At 40.8% G+C, this 21,695-nt stretch overlaps 3 protein-coding genes across 6 annotated transcripts in view; 1 reads left to right on the top strand and 2 right to left on the bottom strand.

Annotated features, from left to right (window-relative positions):
• Positions 1–93: 93 nt before the first annotated feature.
• On the bottom strand, positions 94–6,552 carry kdsr (3-ketodihydrosphingosine reductase). The gene is made up of 10 exons (XM_071490523.1): positions 6,095–6,552; positions 5,129–5,218; positions 4,757–4,813; positions 4,568–4,633; positions 4,384–4,479; positions 3,682–3,873; positions 3,296–3,379; positions 3,120–3,203; positions 2,893–2,994; positions 94–2,783 (listed from the first exon to the last, which is right to left on the bottom strand). The coding sequence occupies exons 1-10, from the start codon at positions 6,281–6,283 to the stop codon at positions 2,664–2,666; spliced, it is 1,080 nt and encodes a 359-aa protein (XP_071346624.1). The 5' UTR covers positions 6,284–6,552; the 3' UTR covers positions 94–2,663.
• Positions 6,553–6,826: 274 nt separating this feature from the next.
• vps4b (vacuolar protein sorting 4 homolog B) lies at positions 6,827–15,617 on the bottom strand. Of its 2 annotated transcripts, XM_071490521.1 has the most exons (13): positions 15,123–15,617; positions 14,072–14,183; positions 13,671–13,771; positions 12,018–12,129; positions 11,737–11,887; positions 11,497–11,555; positions 11,234–11,353; positions 10,928–11,084; positions 10,695–10,843; positions 8,972–9,053; positions 8,668–8,887; positions 8,419–8,559; positions 6,827–8,333 (listed from the first exon to the last, which is right to left on the bottom strand). In XM_071490521.1, exons 1-13 carry the CDS (start codon positions 15,141–15,143, stop codon positions 8,232–8,234), a joined length of 1,527 nt encoding a protein of 508 aa, XP_071346622.1. In that variant the 5' UTR covers positions 15,144–15,617; the 3' UTR covers positions 6,827–8,231. The 2 variants fall into 2 exon arrangements, with proteins under 2 accessions (XP_071346622.1, XP_071346623.1); XM_071490522.1 differs by lacking the exons at positions 13,671–13,771; positions 14,072–14,183; positions 15,123–15,617 and adding an exon at positions 12,951–13,204.
• A 128-nt stretch (positions 15,618–15,745) lies between these two features.
• Positions 15,746–21,695, top strand: part of LOC139628637 (laminin subunit alpha-3-like) — a 53,569-nt gene continuing 47,619 nt past the window's right edge. For all 3 annotated transcript variants that reach the window (XM_071490502.1, XM_071490503.1, XM_071490504.1), the window contains exons 1-2: positions 15,746–16,773; positions 17,294–17,446. In XM_071490502.1, the coding sequence (XP_071346603.1) occupies positions 16,510–16,773; positions 17,294–17,446 (417 nt within the window). In that variant the 5' untranslated portion in view covers positions 15,746–16,509. The remainder of the gene's footprint in view (positions 16,774–17,293; positions 17,447–21,695) is intronic.

Raw genomic sequence — 21,695 nt, forward strand, 5'->3', positions numbered from 1 at the left:
AAAGGGTCTGCAGCTGTATAAGGTTGCATATTTAAAACGAGAAACGAGAGATACCTTCCGCACCCACAACTAAGATGAAGACCAGGAGTTACATTTAGTTTTTTTCTCACAGGTATTTATTTAGTTTATCATGTAAGAAAATAAGACAAAGAAACGTTCACTTCTCACATTTTCTTTCAATGGCACACAAGGTGAAGGTGTTAAGTTTTTTGGCAGAAAACAAAGTCAAAAGCAAGAGAGAAGAATGAGAGTGCATTATGACTTTCATGTTCAATGCTTATAAACTCAGTGTAAGTATCTGATGATGACACCGTTAAATAGGGGAAAAGACTGTTACAGAAATATCGACCGTATGTTTAAACATATTGTAAGCATAGGCTTCGTTTGCATAGCTTAAAAAGTGTTAAAACAAAACTGCTTTTATATGGGCTACATGTTCTATCAACTATGTCTTGCTACCTCAAGGTAAAAGAGAACGTCTGAAAGCAACAAATGTACAATTATGAAAAGCTCGAGTGCAGTATGCCTTTAACCAATGTCAAATGAGAACATCATCAAACATGAGTCATCCATTCTCACTTTCATATCTTGGATTTCAGTAAGGCTTCTTTTTGTCATACAAAGACTGAAAACTGACAAAATACACAAAAAAAACAGTTGGCATTTTACACTGAAAAGTCATATTAAATGAACTGGTAAACCACATGTGGGTTACACCACATTTTTCTGTGGACAGGTCCATTCTTATAGCGTTAGCTTCATCAGTAGTCACTTCTTAAGGCTTAGAATGGGTCCCCGCACTGCTCCACATCTTTTACAAACTAACTAAGATCAACAGAGCAGCAACATCGAAATAAATCTCAAATAGATGCATTGCATCTACTGAAATTGTCTTAACACATTTTGGCATTCAAATATTGTGTGTATTTAAAAATAATATTCCTATGTTCTGATTTGTACGCTTTGTATTAAAGTACATTCTCCCCGTTTGTGATGGACCAAAGGAAGACTTGCAAGAGTCGACACTGTACTTCTTCTCCCTCAATATGCAAAACAATAAGAAGGTCATATGATAAATACAAGACTTTCCAAGGCTTGACAGAAATCAGGAGGGAATCAATAGTGTTATTTAGGGAGTTACAAAGTCCCAACTGTGCATGACAGAGTCACAGCAGGTCAAAATCAGAGGGGTAACGGATCACACTTCCATGCTAGTCCCTCGACTATTTTGGCCTTTATGTAAAACAAATCTCCAGTGCCCCTACAGAGACATGACTCGGACCAGCAAGTCTTGCCCTGCCCTGACTTATACACCACCCTGACAGATTATGGATCCCACTTGGATCTTGACTGAGGTGGCTGAATATGTGCACAGACACACAAAACTGCATGTAAAAATGATACGCTTCCTTTCACACGTTTAAGGAAAAAAAAAAAAAAAGTGTATTGAACTTCAAATCAAGTGCACAGGTGAAAAGTGAAATCACCTGAGCTGGTGTTTTTTTTCTCTCTCCATCTTTTAACTTCATGGCTTCAACCCATAGTACCTGCTTTCCTTTCTCATTGAAATAAGCTGGGATGACGAGAAAATAATTTGGTGTGTTTATTCCAGAGACAATAAAATCGAATGGCTTTTCTCTCCCCGGGGGTTGGCTCAGTCACAGCAACCACGAACACACACACACACACACACACACACACACAGTCATGCAAACAATTCACCCAAAAGTCTTTGCCCCAACACCGCTTCTAAAATTTTTGAATATCATTTTCTGGATATTATGTTTTTGCAATAGTAAAATTTAAAAAACAATTAAAAACATCACACGCTCTCTCTCTCTCTCTCTCTCTCTGATGTCACTGAAGAGTGCTGTTGTATCACATCCTGGTTTGGTTCACACAGAGCACAAAAACAAAACATCCCACAGCTTTAACAACACGCTGAGGGTCACAACTGGTTTCAAACACAGAGGTTATTCAATCAAAAAGGAAGGTGCTTTGCCGGCAAAGACTTGTGGTACGAAAAGGTAGAGAAGGAGGGACTTGTTTAGTGAAAACAGTAAAATTCTTACAAGGTGGACCTAGTTTTGTGATACATGCAACAATATGGCAAAAAGGTGAAAGTTACCATTCTGGTTTTCACTATAGCCCCTGGTGGGAAGGAAATTTAAGCCATATTTGGCACAACTGGTCAGACAGGGTGTCTGTTGCTTTTTCTCTCTGTGAGGGAAAAAAAACAACACTGTGCGAGTAGAGGCCTGATATCTAATGCAAGTGGTTCGCAAAGCCTACCTACTTTAAAACCAGGCTGTGGGATGTTTAGTCTGCCCTCATTCCCCTAAAGTAAGGCTGCTCCCACAAAAAGAAGCAGGTGGACACATTAAACCGAAAAGTCACTGGAATGCTCTGAAAGGATAGAAATGGCTGTGAAGTTTATGGGGGAATTACGTCACTGGACAAGCAAAGAGTAAACATCTGCCATTTTCTTTCATCCCATCTGTTAAGTTGATATCAGAAATGCACTCAAAGCTTGGCCTTTTTCCCACCTATGGTTGTGCACTTGTACAGCTGAAGGGAGAGGAGGGGATGGGGGGGGGGGGGGGGTTGTGGAACAGGAGGAGGAAGAGGAGGGGCAGTGGGCTGTTAAGAAGATAAGGCTGCTGTCACTCTCTCTTGTCAGCTGCTTTTAACTGCTCCCTCTGAATCATGCAGCGGCGCACAATGCTGTCAAAACTCCCCAGGTAGAAGAGGGCGATGGTCCGAAATAATCCCATGGTAACAATCTGCGTAGAAGACAAACAGAAGTTAGAATTTGTCAATCACACAATATTAACAGCAGCATGGAGGAGCATTACTTAGGCCAATGTGACTGCATCGTGCTCGTGGCTGTACCTGCTGGAGACCCTCCGTGATAGAGGTGACAGGTGACATTCCACAGGTGAGGGCTGACAGCATGTAACCATCAGGTCCCACGGAGCTGTTGAAGTTCCCCTGCTGTGGGAGCAAAGAAAAACAGGCAGGTACATTTACAACAGACTCTCCAACTTTCTCCACAATCATTTACCTAATGTTTAAAAGCTGGACAAGAAGCATGGTGGCAGGTGAAATGAATTTCTTACCACTGCATCTCGCACAACGATTTTGGCCACTTGGTCTGGTTGACAAACTCCAGATGTTTCAGAGATTAGTTTGGTCTCTAGAGGCTAGGTGAGAAAAGAACAAAGGAGGAAAATGCTTTAAATGGGGCGGGGTAAAAGTGAAATCCTATCACTATTCAGTCTTTGAAAGAGTTTACCTTCGTCTTGTTTTCCTCGGCCAGTCCTGGAGTGTCAGTGTCAGGGGGGTAAGCCACAGTCACATAGATATTGTACGGCTTTATCTGGAGTAAAAGAACAGCAAGTCAACATAATGATAACTAACACCAATTAGCATTTTATACAAAATAGCTTTGAGGCAATTAAGTATGAATGCGCCCTATTGGTATATTTTGAATCCTTCTTACAATATTTACCACTAACATACACATTCTTATGCCTCAGCAGCAGAGTGGTGGAAAAATATGAAAGATACGTACTTAACAAACTTTACTAGATGCAGAACGAATTTGATGCAGTGTGTTTGTTTGGAGTGCAGTGGAAATCTGTGCAAAAGGGTGTTCAGTCGTAAGAAGGTAAAACTCACCTCCATCTGCAGTGACTCTGCTAAGCCACGCAGGGCAAACTTGGATGGAGAGTAGGCAGTGTATCCAAAAAGGCCGATCTGGCCTGCTTGGGAGGACACAAACATGATGCGGCCCATTCTCCGCTCCTTCATGGTGGTTATGACGGCCCGTGTTGGGTAAACGCTGCCCAGGTAGTTGACCTCCATCAGTTTCTGTTGGAAACACAGCCAAGGTTCACACATACTGTAACGGGGGGAGTCCGTTACAAAGTCAGACAGCAATCAAATCTTCTGTCCTACATTTTCAAAGAGCTTATCTGTGGTATGAGGGCAAGTTTATCATGTTGATCAAGATTGTTTTTTATAACTCAAACAGAAGTTACTGAATACGTTTTTTTAATCACACTGATCTAAATTCCAAAAAGGTTTTTAAGAGTGCCTCCTCGACAGAAAATATTGTAGGTAAATAAATAAATAAAATAAAACAATTTTGCTTCAATTCTCACATGTCCATAAAAATCCAGGAGAGCTTGTTTGTATCATTCCCTGTATTACTTGGAAACATATGACCTTACACACATGAACTTGAGCGTGACAAATTCATAATAGTGTCTCCTTTCATAACGACACACTCTGAGCAGTGATTTTTTCAAACCATTTTTTGTACTGTTCAGAGAAGATTATAGAATTTTGAACACACAACAATGGTTGCATTTTACTTACTTTAAAACGATCCACTTCCACTTCCTCAAACTTTCCAGAAATGGACATTCCAGCACAGTTCACAAGCATGTCAACAGGCCCCAGCTTCTCTTGAGCCTACACAGGAAAAAGCCACTTTAACAATTCAGCACTGGATTATAAAGGAGACTGAGATGCTCCACTGTGATGGAGAAAGTAACATTACCTGTTTTATCACGCTTTCAACCTGACTGTAATCACTGGATACATCCACTGATATGCAGAGCACCACCTGAATAAAGAAATTGTACATGATCTTTTGTAATCTAATGCAAAGTGTCACCAGATACTATGCCCCATATGAACATGTGTACAGTCAGAACATCTTTTATTGAAATAATTACTAAACCCATACCTGCTTGTCATTGATGGCAAATTTCTCCACCTCTTTCTTTGCTTGAAGCAGTTTAGCCTAAAGGGGGAAAAAATGCACGTTTGACCTGTTCTAACTTGTGTAAACTCTTATGAATGTCATCAAGTTTCACCTTTAAAAATGGAATGAAAACATGTCAAATCTTCAGAACAATAATGCTCACACGCAGGTGAACTGTTTAACACAAAATAAAGCACATTTTGCATGTGAGTAGGGCACATCCTTCACCTGAATGAGCAAATTCACCTTTAGAATTCACCGTGTTTGACATCAAACGAGTTAGCGATAACAACAAACAGGTTGTGACTAGGCTAGACATAAAGGAATGATTGGCTAAATGCAGTTTGTCCTGACCTCATCTCGTGCCACCAAAGTGATGAACGCCCCTTGCCTGTAGCACTCAACTGCAATGCATTTCCCAATCCCACTTGAGCCTCCTGTCACCTAAAAATTCAAAGGGTAAGAAGGTCATTGATCACAGGTCAAATGTAGGGCAAATATAGGGCAGCTGACCTGCAACTCATTGGCAGCAGGTAAACTGGAAATGCAATTATGTGTTACAAATGTTACGCATCTTAATGAAGTCAGGAATGTGCAAGTCAGTTCTGTCATGGTGTTATCACATATGCATAATGAAACGAGAAAACCAGCACACAGTTCATTGTTTATTAGGCAAACCCAACTAAATGTAATGAATTGTAATAAAACAAACCTCAGTTTTTGCTCAAACTGTAATAGAGAGGCGCTGGTTCAAATTCTTAAGTCACTTTAATGGCTGCCTTTTGAGGTGTTGTAATCCATTGTAGTGTTATAGTGAAAGGTGTTTCTTATATACAACCTGAACTCGGTGACATAACCATTAAGTTGACCATTAACTAAGCTGAATTAGAACCTCTCAGCTGTTTCAACAAAACTGGATATCATACCATCGCTAAGGTAGATGGTATATAGCCATAATAGACTGCATTAACTAATTTTAACCAACTAGTTTACAGTGAATTATGTTTTATCTAGGTCTACTTTATAGGCTGGTCTCTGACGAAGTAGGTTGTGAGGTTATCTGTAACGTTGCTCAACCACGGTGTGGGCGTGTCACTGAATATAACTGACAGTAACCACCGCTATAAATTCTGCACTCTGAAAAATGTATTTTCCGTTCAACTAGTTGTAGCTATTATTGACTGTGTCGTTAGTGCTATGAAACCTAAAGCCAGGTAGCTCAGAACTTCAAGCTAGCTGCAGAGCTACAGTAATGAGTGGACGTTAGCTACCGTTACCATCCTAACGGGCGAAGTAACGTTAGCTCTCCGGTTCACTTACCACGACGTGGGCCCCGTTCAGTTTCAGAGGTTTGGGACTAATAAGAGGCGATATCATGTATAACAGTAACACAAAGGCAACAATGAAGGCAGCAACAACAAGAAGCATGATGAATGGCAGGAGGAGCCACCAGGAATTGATGAAAATCCAATCCGTGATCGTTGAGCTCAACCCTTCTTCAGAGGACATGGGTGAAATCTGGCAATCGTTAGCTTGTTTGCTAACTAGCAGGCCAGCTTTCTAGGGTCCGATAACAGAGCTACGAGGCAGGAGGTGTCCCTGAAAAGGGGGGTGGCGAAACACGGACTTCGGAGGTGGAGTTACTGAGGGGCTTGGCGCTGAGTCAAAGGTGTGCAAAGGTCAGGTTAAAGTACCGCGGTGGACCTGGGCTCCCCGTGACAAAACGCAATCGGTATAAACCAAAACAAATCGAACTGTGCACTGTAAACGGACGCTCCAGGGTCGCACTTGGTACTTGTAGTTCTCAGACAGAAATGCTCTTCGGTATCACAACGCTGCACGAGTGTGCACTGACGACAACTCCCACAATGCAACATTCCGCTTCCGCATTCGTCGTATCCGTTTCGGTTAGCAGTACACCTATGCACCCACTCAACCAGCCGCCAGGTACGTTGACTGATAGGAGGCAATTAAAAAAGTATCACTTTAAAATGTGATATATTTATTATTGAACCTAAATCTCTGATGGAAATCCTTGTCAATAACAAAATGTTTCTCTTGACAAAGCATAAACTTTATTTACATAATGGAAACGAAAAACAGGAAATCGTATGCATGGGTGACCTCTTCACAAGAAAAGGCTGCAGAGTTGACTATAAGTAAAGACATTTACAGTAAAATAGGATATGTTTCCCAAAAGACACAGCACACCTTAGAAGCAAAAGAGTACAGCTGTATACAATCTCTAAAAGAGCTGACATGAAATGTGCAAGTATTATACATTTCTTAGTTGTAGTGACAAAGCACTCAATATATGAGCAGACCAACATATTTTTAAAAAGAATTTGCGGCTTTTCTAGAAGGCACATGGTGCACACTGCCATTTATGGCTACATATACTCCATGCTTGGAGATGCATTCCTATGTTGTCAAGTGTAAAAGAGGATCTCTCCACCTGAGCCACCAGTGTCCAACTTCAACACCTCAGTCTTAATTCGCAATGTGACTTTATCTAAATATAAGGCTTAGTTTTCTGCAGTTTGAATTAAGGATAATTAGCAAAGCCTGTGGACAGTGATGGAAAAAAAAATGTACAGTAGGTTGTGATAAAAACCCATGAGCTGAAAAACAAAGCAATTCAAAGCTACTGAGTCCTTGAAAAATAAAATGGTAAAATAATGCTGGTACGGCATCACTGGTGACCCACCCTAATAGCTGTGTTGAGTTCAAATGACAACTGAGTTAATAAATACAACTGTCATTTGTTTTTACCCAAAATATCCACAGGGCCTAATGCAGCTCTCATCTCCGTCTCAAACTCTGTCATGTCCACCACCTTGAGACGAGAATGACATATTTCACCAAACAAATTCTGTGAACTCATGTCCCCCACTTCACCTCTCCAGCCAAAGATTTATATATTCACAAAGAACAGTATATACTATAAAATGCTTGTTTTTTTTCTTAATACAAAATAGAGAATATGCAAGGGGTATTTATTAGCCTAGAGGTGTACTGACTAGAAAATAAGGACTTGATCTGGTCCTAACTGAAAATAAATAATCTTGATTTCAATGACCTCATTTGCACAAATTGTGTAGGTTTTCTTCTAGTTTCCCTAAACTGCTTGGGTATTCTTCTCATCAATACCTTTAGTGCATAAGTCAAACAACCTTCTAAACTGCCTGTGTGGCATTGATTCTTTTATCAACTGTAGATCGGAAGTCTTTATTGTTCTTTGGACAATAGTGAATATCAAATAAAACTAGGTCTTCCACCCTTTGTGTGGTTATCAGATTGGCAGAGCAGAGCCATAATCTATCCCACTTCTAATAAACCACCAGTTCTAGTGAATGGTTAGGATGAGACAGAGAGAGACAGAGAAAAAAGGGACAAGGACAGTAAAGAGAGACAATCAATTCCTTTGCTTTGGTTTGACTTGGCTCATTCATTCCGCCTAGCCTTCCTGTCCAAAGTCTTCTGTGAATTTTTTCAGTTTGTCCAGATCTTGTTCATTGACTGTTGGCTTTGTGTTGGTCAGAGACCTCAGCATGTCAGACTGAAAAGAGGAAAAAAAAACAACATATTAGAGCGAGGGCTGTGAAATACATTTATATTACCATCTAGTATTTCTATATCCTTACCATGCACACTACAGGTTCCAATAGCTTCTCCCCAGGGACCTCCATCCATGTCATTTCAATCGCGTTGGGATCACCAGGTGAGCAAGGAGTCAAAAGGTCATCTACAACAGCATTGGGGTCAGTTCTGGATGCACCCCGTACCTTATTTAAATCAAAACATAAGAAAGGAAACAAAAGGAACAGTTAGTTCTAACACAATATACTAAAACTTGAAACGTAAAACAGTGTATAATATTTTAAAAGTCATACCCGTTTGAAGTGGGTTGCTGACTGGACTTTTCGAACTGGCTGCATTAGAGCGTCTCTGACAATGATACTAATATCTGCTCCTGAGTAGCCATCTGTCTTCTTGCCCAGAGTGACAAAGTCAGATTCAGTGAGACTGTTTGGGGTTGATCCCAGATGGAGCTTGAACATGAAGGAACGAGCGTGCTCTTCAGGCAGCGGGATGTAGATCCTTTTCTCAAATCTGAGAGAGTAATATTGGTGCACAGTCAGCAAACGTGAATGACAACATGGTTACTAACAATGTTTACTGAGCAATAACAATAACCTTCTTCTGATGGCTGAGTCTAGTGTCCATGGGATGTTCGTTGCCCCAAGTACCAGCACTCCCTCATTGTCATTCCCCACACCTGTAAAAACAACAAATCCAGGGTAAGATACACTTGAAATTGAACTTTTTTTCACCACAAAGACCTTATATTATGATGCCTTTGCTGACATGCGAAACACCCACTGCTTTCTACAAAACTGCAACCACATAAGATCTGTGTTACAGGGTTAGAAATGTTATAAATTAAAAAAAAAGATATTTCACGGGTTTACCGTATTTTCCGGACTATAAGGCGCATTTAAAAGCCTTTAATTTTCTCAAAAAAACGACAGTGCGCCTTATAATCCGGAGCGCCTTATATATGGATTAATTCTGGCTGTGCTTACTGACCTCAAAGCGATTTTGTGTGGTACACGGCGCTCACGGCGCTCTGTCAAAATGTTTTAGTACGACTTTGGTAAACTACAAAGCCGCACCGCTTGCAGCATTACGGCTATCGTAGTCAGGAGCGTCACGGATTAATACATGCTGTGCTTCACCATAATATTACAGTGTGTGTGTATAAGGACCCCAAAATGGCACCTATTGTGAATACACTAACGTTTGATTTAGCGGTATCAGACTGTGTTTTTTTTACATGTTACAACTGAACAAGGTTGGGAGTTATTGTGAATACGCTCATTAACGTTTGAACAATGTTGAGAGTTATTGTGAACACGCTCATTAACGTTTGAACAATGTTGAGAGTTATTGTGAACGCGTTTAATAAAGTTTGACTGACTTATCTTGACTGTTTTGTTTCGCTTAATGCGCCTTATAGTCCGGTGCGCTTTATATATGAAAAAAGTTCGAAAATAGACCATTCATTGACAATGCGCCTTATAATCCAGTGCGCCCTATAGTGCGGAAAATACGGTACTTAAAACAGACTAGATAGTGTTATATTTTACGGACGTTAATGTTTTTGTGGTAACTTTGTGGTTTTTTCAAATTATGAATCCCATTAAGAATTAAATGTGAACTGTCGCTCTATCATAAACACTTTCCTCTTAAAAGGCAGTTTAGTTTAATTATATTTAAGCTACGATAGCTATAAACCATATTGCACCCCTGGCAACATCCTAATCAGTGATGTCATAGCAGGTGTTTTCCCTCACTTGTGCTCTGACGTCTGTTTGGGGGAGTGACCAGAATGTGCATGTTGTAAAGTTTGAGTCCACCCCCTGCCCTACTCTGAAACATGTCCTATACAGACCAGAAGACATTAATGTGAATGTTTTGCCAGCCTTTGGACTTGGTGTACCGAGTGACCCAACAACCCAAATATTTCAAGGTATCCAAAAGCACCTTCTCATCACCCACCCATTGCAGCTTTTCTCCTGTGTGCACCTCGAGTTTCCATGGTTACACATTAGTCTAATCCATGCTTTGTAACTATGATGCTGCCTGTGAAAATTTAAGGACTGAAACTGAAATAGTCGCTTCACTTAGCGCCTGAACATTCATTTTCTACTTGAACTGCCATTTTAGATCCCACAGGTTGTTTTTTGATTCCACTGAACATTACTGAAAAAAAAAAACATTCAGTGACATGACAAAATATACATCTCAGATTTTTAAACAATTGAATATTAAAAGTGGGGATCGTTCAGCATTCAAATCTGAGAGACTATCAAACATTCAATAATTAACAATAGTTGTTTTTGCTCAGCAGACTCACCCTGCATCTGAACCAGGAATTCTGTCTTAATACGACGAGCAGCCTCACTCTCATTCTCACTTCTTGAGCCGCACAGGGAGTCGATTTCATCGATGAAGATGATGGAAGGCTTGTGCTCCCTTGCAAGGCTGAAAAGATTCTTAACCAACCTGGGAAGCAGAATGGAAGCTTTCAGGAAATGAAATAGGAGTACTGTGCTGATGCTTCTGTGGATTGGCGATAAAATGACTCACTTTTCACTCTCTCCCAGCCATTTGGAGACGAGGTCAGATGAGGAGATGGAGAAGAACGTAGAGTTGTTTGCCTCTGTGGCAACAGCCTTAGCCAAATAGGACTTTCCTGTACCTGGAGGTCCAAAGAGCAAGATCCCCCTCCATGGAGTTCTCTTTCCTGTCATTCAAGCACAGAGGTAATTTAATCTATAGTAGCATCATCAAAACACCCTCTACTGCACTCACAACTATTCCATGTAACATAGATGTTTTCTTCTATCATTTAAGAGTAAAGAGGTGGCCTTCCAATTTAACAAGCTTTATTACCTGTGAAAAGGTGGGGGAATTTGATTGGAAGAATAACAGCTTCTTTCAGTGCCTCCTTGGCTCCTTCTAAACCAGCAACATCATTCCATTTGATATTTGGTTTCTCCATAACAATTGCACCTGGAAAAAAAACAACTTTCTACATTACTGAGGTGTCTACACAATGCCTTGGTAATGACATGATTGTATGTACCAAACTTAAAATAAACAAATATACAGAGAATGCAGAAGGCCTAATAGTGGCCACAAATGATATTACAAACCTGAGAGTTGATTTTGGAACTTCTTTTTCTCTGGATCATCACCTTCATCACTTTCATTCCTACACACACACACACACACACACACACAACATTATAAAAAAATTACATCATATTGTAAAACTTTCAAGTAAAAAAATTATTATATTATTATGTTTCCAATATATTAAGGGACATTTTTCATCCGGATCTGAATGGCATCACACAAGCAGACATACCCCACTGCCCCACCCATAAACACACCCTTTGTCATCAGACTGTGACTCTTTGACAGGCTTTGCGGGAGGAGCTTTTTCTTTCTTCTTTAGATACTCCTTCAACTTCTCTGCTCTGTCCAAATATTCGGCACATTTTGCCCGGATGCTCTGTTTAGCTTTCTCGCCTTGGGCTTCATCTGCGAGAAATAAGCAAAAAAGTTACACAAAAAATTCAGTTTGGATCATTAGACACAGGCCCCCTGTATTTTCTGGCGATGTTAATACACTCACAAAACAATTAATAAATGTGCTCTTTTAATGCCTTACATTTCACCACATGAAGGAAGTACTGAACAGCAGCCTGGTAGAGACGCAGAGCCTCCTCATAGTTCTGAGCTTTATCCTCCTGAGCCGCCTTGCTGGCAAGATCAATGGCTTTCTAAAATAAAAGAGACAGAACAAGTTAGTTACATTGACAGCTGTAAGTACTGGCATTAACAGAGAAAGCAGATGTGTAAAGGAGGTCAGAAACAATCAGCTAATCAAACATCAAAACAAAAATGACAGAAAGTTATTAAATTTACTTAATAATAGTGAAAGAAATATTTAAGTGAATGATAACTGTATATTTACTGTCATTTCATTTCATGCTACACCTGTCCTGCGTGATGACACCGGGGTGCCTAAACCTTACTTTAGACAGCACTTCGTTTCACTTCCTTTTGGTTACCGTAGCTGTAACTATAACTGTAACACAGTTTGTACTTGTAACACATATACGAGAATACAACGCTAACAACCTCGCTTTGTTTTGGAAGTGGGTGTCATTTAGAGGCCAAATATAATCAGTTAGTTAGCATTGCTAATCTCATTAGCGTTCCTAATGTTAGTCAATACAACCTAATTCTATGGCAAATGCAAGACCCACATGTACTGTAGCAACGGAAAAGACTAACCTCTATATCACATACGGGCCATCGTATCAGCTGTTGGTGGTCTTTTTGTTGTTGAAAAGTTAAATGTCAAATTAATTTCTAGGTTAGCTAAGTTAGCCAAGCATGCTAATTAGCAGCTAATGTTACAAACGTTACGATGTCTTACACCCTCGGAGGCATTTCTACCGAATACCACCAAACAAAACCCGGCCACACTCTTCGGTTGACAACAACTATGATGCTTTTTAGTTCATACCTACATATGGACAACTTTCTTAGCTTATTTACGCGTTTTATCTAGCCCTGGGGTTGGTCATCAACTTACCTGTAAATTATTGTTGGTAGCCATAAGGGCCGATCGCTTTGTCCAATAATCGAAACGGATGTCACACCACCGTGATGAAACAACTTTTAAACAGTCTTCCTTAAATTTCTGCCTTGCAGGTAGACTGTTAACTCGATAATCGAGGTTTTTACGAGGTTTGTTTTCGTTTCTTGGATCGCTCCCGAGTAAGATCGAGGAGGAAACTTCCGCATTGAAAAGTCGATACTCGCGTGCACGGAATGTGATGACGTCAAGACGTAGCCTCAGAATAACTTGCGTAACTGCTTTTATATAATTGCTGTTTGGATTTTAAAACTATAAAGGTAAGACTGAGTGGGGTGTTCCTGTAGTTGCGCCACGTTTGCTACCCTAGTCTTATTTTGATATTTTTTTCTTATTTGATAATGGCTTGTTACGTGGTGCCTTTGGTGGGTGGCTATTGGGTGGTACCTATGGGTGGTACCAATAGCCCACACCCCGTACGTCTTTATGTAAAGTCAGTAGGTTTACCAAAATTAAACACTAACAGACTATGACTGAACTATTAACTCTGACATTATAAAATAAACTATTTTATCAGACAAACTTGAATAAAGTTTAAACTTTTTTAAAAAGTAGCAGTAATTCAATCTATTTATGCTGCAGCACACTTTTCCCATTGTATTGTCAAAGGGAATAATGTCCAGATTTCTAAAACAAAAATTTAATATTTTTAAGAACCTCTTTATTCACTAGATACTCCTGCAGTTCTTCCACTCTGTCCAGGTACTGTTTACATCTGTCTCTGATCTTCTGGTTGCCATCTTTACCCTGGGGTTCACCTGATGGGAAGGAGAACATTCATTTAATATCATTCTATAATGTTAACAATTGTTAAGTAACATTTTATAAACTATCTACTGTAAGGAATTATAGGGATGGCACAACTTGAAATTTGCATATACACATAGAAAAACCAAGAGGAGTTGAGTAATTTCACTTGTAGATGCTATTTGGGCCATTAGGCAATGATAGTGATGTACATCCATGTGAAGACTGTTAGGGTGACTGGCTCAGTTATTGTAGATGTAGTGTTTAAATATGACGTTAGATGCATTTTGCTTCCAGCCATGGTGACGTACGTTTTAAAATGTGCAGAAAGTACTTGACAGCATGTTGGTAGGAGCGGATGGCTTCCTCATAGTTTCCAGCCTGGTCCTCCTCTGAGGCCTTCTGTGCTACGGCAATAGCTTTCTAAAAGAGCAGGGAATGTATGAATATTTCAGATACAATCTGTAACACTGCCACATGAGATTCTGTGTATGAATCTCAAACTGACGGAGTTCACATCATCTCAGTGTCCAATAAACTGCATAAATCTGCTTCAGCCAACATAAAGGTAATATATTTGCTTATAAACATTGTCATGATTGACTTTTTATACAGTAAATTGTCAATAAATTAAGTAATATGTAATTAATTGTATTGTCAGTTCAGATCTGGCAATAGAAAGCTTTGATGTGACCAAAGATTTTAATGTCTAAACTGTTGCTGAACTTTCTTTATTTAAACAGTGGTTTTGGTAATTAAAACAACAAAAATAATCTAGTGTCAACTTAGCAACTGCAGATTGAACCCTATAACGTTTCTTATTAATTTTAGATGAGGCTCAATGTGCAGTTCACCTGATCTAGGACCCTCAACACACCCCTCTATTAAAGGTGGGTACCTGCTATTTTGACCTGCATGTGAGACTGGGATACAAAGACATGATCAAAAACCTCAGATTGCACATATAACCTTAGGATTGGTAACAGTCCCTGTTTAAAAATGGATGAATAATTTCACTGACTACCACAGAATCTGTGGACTTCATGTGAAACACTGATTTTGGAGTTCAGTTAGCTCTTGCAGAACAGAAATACACACACAAAACGCCCGGCATTAAAAAAAAAAAAAAGGAGCTTATTATGCTATAGTTTAATAATACAATAAAACTATTTCACTTCAGCACACAATACCTTAGAAATACTTTGACTGAATCATAATTAAGTATCTGCCAAAATGAAACCGGTCAGATTGCAAATACACTCGGCTGGTTTGTTCCTTTAAGTTGGGGTACAACAATTGTTCCGCCCCACTCCATGAACAAACGAGCAGCCTTCTAGTCTTAAGGAAGGATATTCCCCCTACCTGCAGATTTGTCGGCTCCATGCGGAGCCCCAAGAGAATTAAAAACACTACAGATTCAACCTGTGGTCCGCGCCAGTCTTGTTTCGATTGTCCAGTCGTGCTGTCACTGTACAACTAGTTCCTGTTTGCGTATCTTTCCCTCAGCACTGACACATGCGTTCAAGAAAGCGACCTGCCCAGTCTCTGGAATGGCAGCGATGCTGAGACGCGGAAACCCTCCTGCCAGTGAGTCACAATGTTGTTGTTCCAGTTACAAGGACGACGCAAGTTGCCAAGCCATTCCCTCAATGACCCAAATAGAAATGGTTACTTCAGAATTTCAACATGGTTGGCTTTTGTTGAGAATCATTTGCAATCGATCGTCTAAACAATGCAAGACGCATAAAATAAAACAGAAAAGAGTCGCGATAGTTGCCCCTTGTTACAAAGGGCCAAGTGACAGTCGAAACATGGGACAGCAACTTTGTGCGCAGTGTTAAAACCCATTTCTCCAAAGGCCGCTGTGATGGCAGTATCTTCCACTAGAGGTCGCCACAAGATCATTTTTAAAAGATCAAAGCTGTTGATCCCCTGGTGGGATAGCTTCACCACAGGTGTTGGGCTCCTCTGATCCTGCGGAGAATGAGCCACATTTTACTTTAACACCAAAAGTATAAAAATATAGAATAAGAATAAAATATACGCCATCGACGCTTTCTTAACTGGCGTTTTTACTATAACGGTTACTTTATAATGAAAGTCTAATATTTCCATTTATGAACTATTTGCACATGTTTTTTGTTCTGCATTGAGACCGATGCTCAGGTAGCAGGCACTTCAAACTGCCTTAGAAATAGCAGAGTACTTCTCATAGTGACAACAGTACAACACATGTTTTTAATTGGCACATATTTGGTAAGTGGCTCCTTGTGGAGTGACTGTTGGACTATTGGGATACAAAATATGCAAATGATAACCAAACATACGCATACAAGACGCTTTATCTATATTTTGAACTTATGGCTAAGAGTTAGTTTTTATCGTAAGAACAGAAACGAAAGAGTGAAGACGTGCTGCGGGTAAACGCGCTGCGGGCTGCGGTAGGAGACCTTTGGCCGCACTCTGTGGATTAAAGTCGAGCGGGCTGACACCTGATAGCTCCAGCGCGACGCACGGTTTGGTGAGGAAGACGGAAAGCTGGCGTTGTTAGCGCGGAAACATGCGGCGGAAACAGAGCACACCTTCAAACAGCAGAGGATCGACTTAAAGCTGTGCTTGTGGCCCCGCTGAGAGAGACCGGCGCGTAACCCGCGCAGCCCGTCAGGCGCGTTTCATGGAGATCCACAGATGACAAGACCTGCAGGCTGCGGGCTGCTCTCAGCATCTACAGGGATCTCCAGCGCGGAACATGGCGAGAGGGATGAGAGGAGCTCATCTCCTCGCCGCATTTTTTACTTTGTTGTTAACACTTTTCAGGGACGCAAATGGACAAGAAACTTTTAATGACTTGACAGGTTTTAGTTTGAGTCCTCCGTATTTCAACCTCGCCGAGGGCGCCAGTATTTCGGCCACAGCAACCTGCGGTCAGGATGAGGCTGGAGCACCGAGAAATGATTTATACTGTAAGCTTGTCGGAGGACCGAACATCGGACTTCCTACTCAAAATATACAGGTAAGAACAGAGAGTGGGAGCTTGGTGTGATCCCGGTGCAGCTTTTCGCCCATGCGTAAAAGGGAATTAACAGAACTATACAAGCGCTGCAATGGACTATTACATTGTAATCTGGTACACATAGGCAACAGGAAGTTATATATACCATATACTATAACCATTGTGTGAAAGCCCCTCTACATCTGTTGCGCCTCTCTGTAGAAGCTACAATTCTGCCCGCCCTGACCAAGTTGTACAACTGACAGAAATAGTTTTACACCAAGTTGTTTTTTTAAAGGAAATGCCCTTTCAACACTGGTCTTGTCCCATCGGGAGTTCCTTTAATGTAAGCTACAGCACTTTGACAATGACATGCCCTGGCTTTTTTTCTAAACTCTATATTTGTCTGTTTGCAGTTTTATTTCATATGTTGTAGTAGATCAGTGATTTCCCAGAACTTCACTGACAATAAAACATGCACTGAGTTTGCAATGATTTGAATGTGTGTGTTTCTAAATACCAACTATTTAATGCCATTCAGGGTCAGTTCTGTGATTACTGCAACGCCATTAATCCAAACAAAGCCCACCCGGTGACCAACGCCATCGATGGGACTGAGCGGTGGTGGCAGAGCCCCCCTCTCTCCAGGGGGCAGGGGTACAACGAGGTGAATGTCACCCTGGACCTTGGACAGGTGAGATTATCATACCTTGTGTCTGCCATGAACAGCTGTTTACTTGCTGCTACCTGCAGTGTTTATAATGATTGCTCTGTGGTGACAGTAAAATTGGATGGATGTTACACAGGCATGAGAAGGAAAGTGTTTTCCACCTTGGCCCTTGCTCTACTGCTGTGGGATGAGTTACGTCATTTGTGTGGGGTGGCGGAGCTCCCATTTTTTTTGCATCACATTCTTCTTAGGTGCTGTGTTTTCCTGCTGCTTATTTGTTTGTGCTTGGAAGACAATTAGATTCATGGTATTTCATTCACAAATATCCCCAAGGTGTTACATGATTATGTTTTCAGTCATCACCTCTGCCAGCAGTGATCATGTGAATAATGTCCTCCAGTTGGTTGCTTGCCAGGAATCGGATTCACACCCCTTTGGCTGGTGAATATGCTTCCATCATGACCAGTGTCTCTGGCAGGATTTTGGCTCACGGCCCATAAAACTGTACCTCACGCTCAATTATCCACTGTGAGGAAAGAGAGGAATTCTGTCTCAGGATTAGGGATCAGAAGGATGTAAAATCAGATTCGAGGAGTGCAGGTGGAGGCCTGGACCTCTTTTGAGAGGAGATCTTTGACTAGTTTTGGAGTAGACTTCAAAAGAAGAGCAACAAAAGAGCTCCCTTGCACACGTGTTGCATCTCTGGTTCCCGGTGGGCACTGTGTCAGACAATGGGTGTTGGCTCTTCTATCTCTCTTTTTAGACAGACTGAGCTGAGCAAAGATCCTACATGGCTAAATATAGTCCATGCTTACAAGAGAATGGACGCATGCGGGGCATTTAGGGATGTCTGACTTTAATACGTGGTAATGCTCAGTTTATTTGGGAGCACAGAAAGCAGCATTATTGTATTATGCTGTGCTAAAAAGAGAATGGCTGGATCTGTGGCTGTGACTACCAACCACACAACCTCACCCCCCTCAAACACATACACACACCTGTCACACACATTTTTCTTTTGATGGCATCTAATGCAACCACCAAGACTGTAAACAATGCTCACCTGCCACCATTGGATTTTAAGCCATGTGGATGTTTTAGCAGAGAATTTAACCTATTCTGTGAAAAAATGTTTGTCTGCGTACGGAACAGAAAAACTGGCATTGTGGGGGACAGATGCGATTTACTAATTAAAACTTCTTTGAGCGACTTTCTAACCTGTGGTGTATCAAACAAGCACATTAAAGCATTCTGAGTTACTGCCAAAAGATAAAGGATTTTAGAGAAAAGGCCAACATAATATGCGTGAAATATCATTTATTATTCGGGTTTGAAAGGGGTTTTTCCTGTTTCCTGAGTTGAAGTAAGTGTTTTATTTGCCTACAGGAGTGCCTTATTGCTCTCCTCCACCCTACAAATGCAATCTCATGCATTATCCAAGACAGGGCGAGAGCTGTCAGATTGTTTGACTGTTCCATGTGAAGCTTTGATAGCTTTGTAGATTTTTTTTGAAATCCAGAGGATAAATGATGTGTTCAATGGAATATGTGGGTTAGACTTAGCTGAATGGGTTCTGTGGTTTCTTTCAAGACCAACGCAGGTGGCTGCTCTGCTGTTGTCTATATATCTCTCTGTAGATATATTAGATAATGGCACAGTTGATGTTTATGTTAAAATGATGTGGTTCAAAGAGAGGGGCTTTATTGACAGAGATGGTTCTGTTTTTTTTTCTGTAAAGAGGATTGTTTGAAGCAATATCTGCCTCAGTTAAAGAGAGACTAATCTGACTAAAAGTGAACTCAACTTTTAGTCTCTGAGACTATGTTGTTCCACCCTATACTGTCCAGACTGAACCAACTCAAAAACTGTTAGATGGATTGCCATGAACTTTGTACAGACATCCATGATCCCTAGACAATAAATCATACTGACTTTGCTTAGCCCCTGACTTTACCTATAGCATGACTTTGAGGTTGACATTTCTGAGTTTTACTTAGATATCTTGACACTTATTAGAGTGATTGCCATTGATGTTTGGTGTAGACATTTATGCCCCGCTCAGGATGAATTGTAAGGATCCCCTGGTGACCCCCAGACCCACCATCATAAGGTCAAAAGTTTAGTTTGTTCAATACTTTGGTTTATGTCTAAAAAGTAATGACATTCGCTTCAGCCACTGTTTTATGTTTACTACTAATTAGCAGATGTTAGCATGCTAACACGCTAAGCTAAGATGGTAACAGTATACTTGCTAAACATGAGCATGTTTGCTTTGTCATTGTGAGCGTGCTAGCATGCTGAGAGTAGCATTTGCTTCAAAGCACTGCTGTGCCTAAGTACAGCCTCGGAGCCCCTAGCAGTGTTGCAGACTCTTGGTCTTGTTTTCATTCAAGCTGCCTATCTTCAAATCTCAGTGCCACTTTCATCAACCGGTCCTAAGGCTGAGTGCTTCTTGTGACATGATTACTACTTTCTTTTTTGCTTCCAGCTCAAAAATCTTCTATGGATAGGTCCTCTGTCTCAGGCGGGGCAATGAGAGCAGGCTTGCTACTCCCTGTTTTTGTGACTTCTTGGCTTTTGACCCGTGAGCCATGATGACGTGACTCCTGTATGACAGATAAAGCTTGTTTACCTTTAGAGTAAGTGGTCCAAAATGAATATGAGTGTAAGTAGATATTATCATATCTAATCTGATTTTCACTAATACAACTTTTGCATTGCATATGTTTATCTCTTGGCCATGTAAAGCCAAATGCACATGTCAAGAACCAGTAAGACTCTTGTCCATCCCAGTATAAATTTATGCCACATACTGTATGTCTCCACCAAAGAAATGGCTACTTTTCCAGGAACTTTGGCCCTTGTTAAACTATTTACAGGGCACAGTAGGCAAGCCATTGTTCTGGTAAACATTTACACCACGTACCAGACTGCCAGTCACTTCTTTTTTCTGGGGAATGTATTTTAGGAGCCCTGACCACATGTGCTTATCTGCCTGAGTGAGCTCAGAGTAGAGCATGTGAGGCAAACATGCCAGGGCTTACTGTTGTCTGTCTCCCATCTGATGAGACTCAGCTGCTTCTGATTGGTGGGTGTCAGGCACTGGATGAACATAAGACATTTTTGGTTTAAATGAAGTTCTGGTTAGCTGCTGGATGGATGTCCATTGGATTTAACTAGCATTTTTTATGTGAAGGTTAGGCAGTGGATTATTTCTGTGGGTGACAGGTGTTTGTTGTGTTGATGATGGAGCTTTGTGCAGTGGTTTTGTGGCTTTAAATGGACTCTGACTGCAGAACGTCTTGTTGTTTATCTATGATTTATAGGCTTAATTGCACAGCAGGATATCATGTATATCTAATATCATGAATAATGTGATTAAGTGCAAGATTGCGGACTTTGAATACTAAATCTGGAAGACAGAAATGATCCGGTACAGGTTAGTGCAGTGACTTTGGCTCCGCTCGTAGTTTTACAATCGTCGACAGACAAAGCTTTGAAGAACTCAATTTTAGAGACATTCCCCTGGAACTTAATCCCCTCTCTCAGGGGTCCACCTCCCACCGAAGTTGGTTTGAATGTTTTATTTGCAGCCATTGGCCCCTTTTGTGCTAGAATCCTTCTAGGCGGTATTGTGTGACATCCTTTCTGAGCTCTCAGACTCTCACAAAGGGTTAAGTTCTTTTTATGCCTTGCTGAAAGTGACCTGGCCTTCTCTTTTCACTGGTTAAATGGATAGGAATGGAGAGGTGGTGTAATTTGGTGGTGAGAAAATACTTGAACAGAAAACACACACACAAACACACATGTCTTGACTGAAAGCAGCCCACTTTCCCCTGACATCAGCCCTCTTGCTGAATAGACATTCAGATGCAACCAAGCAAAATGCTTGCATATATGCATGGATGATGTTGTGAGTACAGATTCAGTGTGCATGGCTGTACTTTATCCTTCTAAACCATGCAACAGGTGGTTAGTGAATATATAGAGCATATGATCCTAAATGAGGTACCATGTGATTTGAATATGCAATGCAAAGAAAAAAAAATCTCTCTGGTTATACACATATGCTTGGTAATAAAGATTTCTTCATACAATGCAGATGGCACAGTCTGACCTTAGAGACAAGATTGGCTGTTAGACACGTCCCTATTGCTGTGGTGACGATGGAGGTGATGTAAGTGCCTGTCTTTAGCTGTGCCGCCTGAGGCTCCAGGCCAACCCAGCAGATATTTACTACTCCGCTAACAGCCACCTCATGCTAGTTAGCAGT

The sequence above is a fragment of the Trachinotus anak genome, unplaced genomic scaffold (genome assembly GCF_046630095.1).
Source record: "Trachinotus anak isolate AG129_WGS33_773 ecotype Australia unplaced genomic scaffold, CSIRO_AGI_Tana_v1 ptg000012l, whole genome shotgun sequence".
Taxonomy (NCBI): Eukaryota; Metazoa; Chordata; class Actinopteri; order Carangiformes; family Carangidae; genus Trachinotus; species Trachinotus anak.